At 35.6% G+C, this 7,500-nt stretch overlaps 2 protein-coding genes across 3 annotated transcripts in view; one reads left to right on the forward strand and one right to left on the reverse strand.

Annotated features, from left to right (window-relative positions):
• LOC113816022 (zinc transporter ZIP1) overlaps positions 1–4,252 on the reverse strand; it is a 9,042-nt gene extending 4,790 nt beyond the window's left edge. Inside the window, exons 1-3 of one of the 2 annotated variants that reach the window (XM_070123426.1) lie at positions 4,147–4,252; positions 1,151–1,301; positions 628–858 (exon numbers count right to left, since the gene is read on the reverse strand). In XM_070123426.1, coding sequence (XP_069979527.1) covers positions 628–858; positions 1,151–1,281 — 362 coding nt within the window. In that variant the 5' untranslated portion in view covers positions 1,282–1,301; positions 4,147–4,252. Of the gene's footprint in view, positions 1–627; positions 859–1,150; positions 1,302–1,604; positions 1,721–4,146 lie in introns of those variants that run through there. The other variant, XM_070123427.1, reaches the window with a different exon arrangement.
• A 1,521-nt stretch (positions 4,253–5,773) lies between these two features.
• The window catches only part of LOC138862248 (uncharacterized), a 1,986-nt gene continuing 259 nt past the window's right edge, over positions 5,774–7,500 (forward strand). Inside the window, exons 1-3 of the mRNA XM_070123951.1 lie at positions 5,774–5,944; positions 6,277–6,436; positions 6,782–7,186. Coding sequence (XP_069980052.1) covers positions 5,774–5,944; positions 6,277–6,436; positions 6,782–7,186 — 736 coding nt within the window. The remainder of the gene's footprint in view (positions 5,945–6,276; positions 6,437–6,781; positions 7,187–7,500) is intronic.

Consider the following 7,500-nt stretch of genomic DNA (forward strand, 5'->3'; position numbering starts at 1 on the left):
TTGTAGAAGAAGTAAGGTTATGAAGAACAAAAATGTGAAGCTTTTCTGATCCTCCAGCTTCCAAGAAGGGAAGGAAACTCATAACTGTTTTTGCTTCTTGAACAGAAAATATTTTGGAATGATTTGTTATATCCATGATTATCTTACAGTTTAAGATTATGTTCACTAATTTTGAATGATACACAAAGTATGTCACTTTGCATATCTGAATGTTTAGTGAATGGGGAAAGAAATCCATAAGGTGATTTATATGGAAAATTACAATGTTTGGGGTTCCAACAAGATGTTTTTCTAAGTTTTCTAAAGTTCATTTATTCTTTTGAAGAACTTGAATACTAGCTTTTTTGCAAATCAAAAAAGGTGACAAGAAAATTGTGCTCTGCATATAGATTTAATATCTTTTTAGTGAGTCCTGCCATGAGGTAAATAATATTTAGGCCTAAATAATTTCATAATGCTAGTCATACAAATGGATGCTATTGTGTTCTATTCTAGTCCCTATCCCCTTTAAAAAATGCTTTTCCATCCATGAATATATGAACATGAAAAGACCAATAAATGCAAACACAAACAAGCAAAAAATCTAATAGCACAACAAAGTACATCTATAAGACTCATTACTCTAACCTTCTGAGTAAACTTGTTTCCTTGTAATCTAAAACAATCTGCTCCATCGTTAACACCAGCAGGAATCCAAAGAGGACAATGAACTCTGCTACTGGGAATGAACTTGTCACTGAGCTTTGGTCCAGTAAAACTTCAATTTGCTGCTGTACATCGGGGAACAGGTCCATGATGCAGGTGCCCATGAACACTCCGCCAGCTGAACACGACATGAGACTGAGCCAGGTCTGGTACCTTAAAAACAAGCAAATAAATAGATAGATCAATAAATAAACAAATCAATAAATAAATCAATGAAAAAGAAAAAGAAATAATCTAAAACACAAAAGAAATGCAGATATGTTTGTTTCTATTGGTACTTCTTATTCTAAATAATACATTTATCTGGAAACACATAATGATATACATACAGAATATGATAAGTTCTTAAAAATTATAAATTATTGATCTCTCTCTCTCTCTTACTAACTACCTCTTCACACATCTCTCATTCCCCAGCCCCTCTCACTCATTTTCAAAGACTTACTTCGACCGCTGTCCAGAGTCGTGTGTGTGTTGGATACGCTTGACAAAAATAACAGGAATCATGGAACACACGAAGGTCATCACGAACATCACCACTAGGATGATGCCCTTTATTGTCATAATATTCCACATCTTGGACCAACTACATCAGCCTACGGAAAGAGAGATAAAACATTAAAGATGGGCAATAAAGATTGAATACTTACAGTGGTAATATGGGTAAACTGCAAGTGAAGAGACAGAGGAATAAAGGAATAATAATAATAATAATAATAATAATAATAATAATAATGAGGAGGAGAAGAAGAAGAAAAGAAAAAAAAAAGAGCGAGAGAAAGAAATAGAAAATAATTCCTATTCAGTCCTCGAAACAAAGGCCACAATATATATATATGATAATGAGATATTTACTGCTTACTAATATATCATTCACAAAGTAAAAGAAGTCCACAAACCCTTTCAAATATAATAACTATGGTCTGTAAGTCAGCTGCTTTCAACAAGCTAACTAACTGTACTGTTTGAAATGACTTCTACCACACACTGCATTGTCACACTCAGCATGTTTACACTATGACTACAAATTTATTATCTGCTGATAAGCTAAACATGTGTGTATAACATGTCTGTACATCTGTTATCTGTTTAATTAGCTGGGTGAAAGTTTGGATAAACCATTGTGTGTCTTATCTATGAATCATATTTTAAAATGTACCTTCAGTGATGTCTAGTCTGGAGCAAAAACTTCCACTAGGACAATGAACTCTGGGTTAAATAATCTCTTATTGCAAAAAAACAGTGAATGACATATGACACAAATACAAATAACTTTATCATAATATTACCTAATAATGTAGTGATTAGCATGATTTACATTGGCTAAGATTGAAACACAATGGTGCATTTACATAAAGAAAGACAAGAATGATAACTCAATATCTAAATATCTATCAACATTGAGTATTCTATCTTACAATAAGTTATTCATGCCTTCTGAAAAATAACTCAGCCAGTCAATAAAACATAACTACATATCAGTGCTGCATACCCAGAGTATTAAGGCTGCAACTAAGCATATATGTTTCTAAACTAATACAGAAACCAAAAGAAGTTGAGTGATATTAACTTGCCAACCTCATAAAAGTATGGAAAAATCAATCTTCATAAAGCATCTTTTACATAAACTTTGCATGTATTCATTTTCCCCCCTAAATATAAAACTATTTCTAAATAGCAAAAATAGTAGAAGTTGAATAAATTTGTTTAATGTTATGCTTCACTTACTTGAAACACATATATATACACACATTGTATAGTATATTTGGAAAGTATATCTAATTAACAGTCATACTACAGTAACTTACATGGAAACCTTGTATGCATGTGCTATTCAGGACATTTAAAAGTACAAAATATTGGCAAATCAGCCTATATTATGGTGCCAGCATTAAAAGAAATTACACCTATAGTAATTTTTATGCTAAATATCAACCCTGAAATGAACTGCAAGAAGTAGGGAGATGCCCCTCCTGAGCATGCAAAATACTGAACTGTAAATATATCAATATTTGTATATGTGAATTATATCAATGTTATGTTTCTTGGTTGTTATTTGGTATTATTTGAAGACTATGTTCTTTGGTTAAGGTGAGTTATGATACATTTCACAATTGAAGAAAGTGAAAACTTGAACTGAAACATTATTCAGCAAGACAGATGTGCAGTATCATGCAACTGCCACACCCTCTAATCTCTGGTAAAGGCCAACAAACCAGCCCCATGTGTAATCTGGTAAAATGGTCCAGGACTGATTTTCATATGATGATAAATTGTTAAGAAGATCTGCATGTTCTACAATGATAGAATGTATCTCTCTCTCTCTCTCTCTCTCTCTCTCTCTCTCTCTCTTTCTCTCTCTTTCTCTTTCTTTCTTTCTCTCTCTCTCTCTCTCTCCCTCTCTCTCTCTCTCTCTCTCTCTCTCTCTCTCTCTCTCTCTCTCTCTCTCTCTCTCTCTCTCTCTCTCTCTCTCTCTCTCTCTCTCTCTCTCTCACATATATATGTATATGTGTATATATATATATATATATATATATATATATATATATATATATATGTATATACATATATAATCACACACACACACACATATATTTAAAAGAGACTTGTTCTTCTTTGCCAGGGGGGGGGGCAGTCGGGCACGGCCAACCTTGGCAACTTTGATAGATGAATAAATCTTTAGACATGGAGTTGGGGACTTAGTCTCAGGCAAGTGCATCCATACTGAAAAGAATTACTAATGAATCATATAAAATAAAGATGTCTACCATTTCTAATTCACCCTTTGAGCAGAAAAAATCAGAATATTTACAATGCATAATTGTATACTAAATTGAAATTTTGAGCTCTTCCTAAACACTCTCCTTTACAAGCTGTAAATATTTCAATAGCATCAGGAAATACTGATTGCACACATCCACAATGCCTGGTAATGCTATATCAGCAATATAGAAATATTTGGTTAAACTAACACAATTGAGATCTTCCTTTCCCACATTTTTTTTTTTTTTTACATTGGGTTGAGGCTAGAGATATTTCAATAAGAGTTCTGTAGTCTAAATGTTTTGGGTATTATGTAACAGGAATGATTGCCCACCCACTATTCATATCACTAAACTTTCAAATTTCTATTGATACACTCCAACTCACAAAACAATTACATTAATACGGCATATAAAGAAGAAATGCTTGATGTCAGGACTAGCCTCCTGCCATGCATACCACCACTAAAATACTTAAATCAGCTGAAAAAAAAAAACAAAACAAAAACAGTCATTTGTTCGTGACAAAGGAATCATATTCAGCCCAAGCCGTTTTTCTCTACTCAAACATTCTCTCACGTCCATAACTTGAAAAAAAACAAAATCCGCAACCTCTCTCCTGCTGGAAAGAAAAATAAAGAGCCAGTACAACGTATAAAGCCTTATCTCCATAACTTACGACCAGAAAATAGATAATAAATAACGAATTTGACACTCTTAGCCCGAGGTCTTGTGTAGGTGCGTCACAGTGTTTACATCCGCCCGTTCGTCCGCGGCGTTTGCATATCTGAATCCGCATTCACGAACGGTTGTTAATATTGTGGCACAAGCATACAAACATGCACATAAGTATGATTATATATGTATATATATATATATATATATATATATATATATATACACATATATATATATACACACATATATATATAGTCTTATATACATACATATAGACACACATACATACATATCTGTGGATGGAAAAATACTCTGCCACACACACACACACACACACACACACACACACACACACACACACACACACACACATATATATATATATATATATATATATATATATATATATATATATACACATATATATGTAAATATACAGAATGTATATATACATATATGTAAGTATGGTAGAAAAAACACAACGTACTAACTAAATGTAAGAAGGTTTTCCCACAACTCTTTTCTTCTTTTTCTCTTTTTCACTGTTTTCTTATCTTATATATATATTTTTATTTTCTATTTTCTCATACATGTGTATTTTTCGTTTCGTTTTGTTTCGTCTCTTTTTTCTTTCTTTTTCTTTTTTTTTACTGTCTTATATTTTTTATTTTTTATTTTATATTTTATCATGCATATATATTTTTCGGTTTTTTATTTTTTTCATATTTTCCTTTCTGTTTCTCTTTTATTTCCACTGTTTTCTTATCTTATATTTTTCGGTTTTTATTTTTTTTTTATTTTTTCAGTTTTCTGATCTTATATATATATATATATATATATATATATATATATATATATATATATATATATATGTATATATATATTTTTTTCTAATTTTATTTATTTGTTTATTTATTAATTTTTTCTCATTTTTTTATATTTCATTTTCTCTTTTTATTCATTTTTTCTTCCTTTTCCTCTTTCACTGCGGCCAAGTGGCCCGGGCTCACCGAGGAGGAGTTCCTCTGGGTCAGCGGCGTCCGCCTCGGGATCTCGGGAGGGACCCTCTCCCCTCTCCCCTCTCCCCCCCCTCCTGCTGCCCGACGTCGCGAGTCTGCCACGTGGCGGCCGTTCGCTGGAACTTCTGCAGCGCCTCAGCAGGTCTCTTGGCAGTCTTGGCAGGGGCCTTAGACGACTGCTTACGTGACAGGACCCTCTCCTGCTGCTTGACGTCTGTATATATCTACATATCTATCTCTCTCTCTCTTTCTCTCTCTCTCTCTCTCTCTCTCTCTCTCTCTCTCTCTCTCTCTCTCTATATATATATATATATATATATATATATATATATATATATATATATATATATATCACACACACACACTAGGTAGGGCTAACCCTGCCGGAGGAACTTATCATTGGCATCCCGGCTTACCTACTGCCCCTCCAAGATACCCCTAAGCAAGCAGGAAGGGGGTAACTGTCCACTTAATCAAAAACCATGACTGCACAGACGGAGCAACGGCCCTCACTCCCCGGAGGCGAAGGAGCCCCTGGTTACGGCGGCGATCAGGATTCCTCCCGGAACAGAGGGTGCTAAAAATATCCGGCTAAAGAGTATAAGGACCATGAGAACTGAATCCGACTTACTAGCATTACTTGATGAACTCTCTTTCATTATATGGGATGTTGTAGGACTCTGTGAAGTTAGAAGACTAGGCGAAGAACAGATGATACTAAATGATGGACACGTGCTCTTTTGGAGAGGAAAACCCCATGGTAGCAACCAGGAATTAGGGGTAGGTTTCTTAGTTCACAAATGCTTAGAAAAGAATGTGGCGGACGCCACAATCACCTCAGCACCGGCGCTGTCTCGCTCCGCTTAATTGCCTCACTCAGCATAATTGCCCTTACGCCGAGTCAGCCGGCAGGCAAGCGTGGCGAGGTCCGCGGCGCTGATTCGCCGCGACGCGGAAGATAAAGGATGCAGCCGTCGGCCAGTCAGCACACTCAACGGCAAACGACCCAGCAGTGTTACTTTGCCCTGTTTGTTTATATACAGCATTTTCCGCTGAAAAATACACACACTTCATCGTCTTCTCTGCAACGTTTAATTCTCCTGTCTGCCCAGGGCTTAGGGCTCTCTCAATTACCTCGCCCTAAGCCTCTCTACAAGAACATCGTGGCATTCTATAGTGTAAGCGAAAGAGTGACTTCAATAACAATAAAACTAAACAATAGGTACAACTTGAAGATTGTTAAAGTGTATGCTCCAACCTGCGGTCACAGTGGTGAAGAAAGAGAGTGCTATTAAGATGTCCATTTAACCAGCGAGAGAGTAAAATCCCATTTTACAATAATTATGGGAGATTTTAATACCAAAATAGGTAGAAAGACGGAAGGAGAAACCGCTGTATGGAATCACGGAACTGGCACTAGGAATGAGAGAGGACAAATGCTAGTCGATTTTGCTGAGGCTCAATCGCTCAATATCATGAACACATTCTTCGAAAAAAGACTCGAACGGCAGTGGACATGGAAGTCGCCATCTGATGTAAAAAACGAAATTGAATTCTTTTCAAACAGGCGCGATGTAATTAAAATGTGGAAGTCATTGACAAAGTAAATGTTGACAGCGACCACGGAATGGTCAGATGCGGAATTACACCTCAGAAGGGAAAGGAACAAACTCACACGAAAACCGCAGTCAAATTTAGATAACTTGAAGACCAGAGCGACAGAATTTAGCCTCAACATCCAAAACAGATATTCATTTCTCCGCGACAGGTATCTCAACACTGACCATATTAACAAACAGGTCAGTGACATAATAAATAAAGGAAGCTGCACTCGAAGTAGGCGGCAAGAACGACAAGCAAAACTCCAGCAACTCTCGCTGGAAACTAAACGAAGGGACATGAAAGTAACGTCAAACGGGGACAAGATGGAATTAGTTGAACTAACAAAGATTGTAAATAAAAAGAAGAGTGGAGATGTAAGGAAATTCAATATTGAAATAATAATTGAGGCAGTGATTTCAGGTACCACCATGAAAACAGCTCAAAAGGAGACTCGGAATAGGGAGAAATCAAATGTATGCAATAAAGAAACCAGACGGAGAAGTGGCATATAACAAGAATGAAATTATAGGAGTAATGAAAAATCTTCACAGGGATCTATACAACTCAAATGAACAGCCACGGACAGAAGCAAACGCGGTAATTAGAGACAAACCTAACATCACAAAAGAAGAAATAAAAAGAGCGCTTAAAGGCAGAAAATGGAATTACTATAGACCTTAAATTAGATGTAGGAGAAATTGCAACGATGAAACTAGGCAATCTTTTTAACAAAT

Source organism: Penaeus vannamei, chromosome 7, assembly GCF_042767895.1.
Source record: "Penaeus vannamei isolate JL-2024 chromosome 7, ASM4276789v1, whole genome shotgun sequence".
In the NCBI taxonomy this organism is placed as follows: domain Eukaryota; kingdom Metazoa; phylum Arthropoda; class Malacostraca; order Decapoda; family Penaeidae; genus Penaeus; species Penaeus vannamei.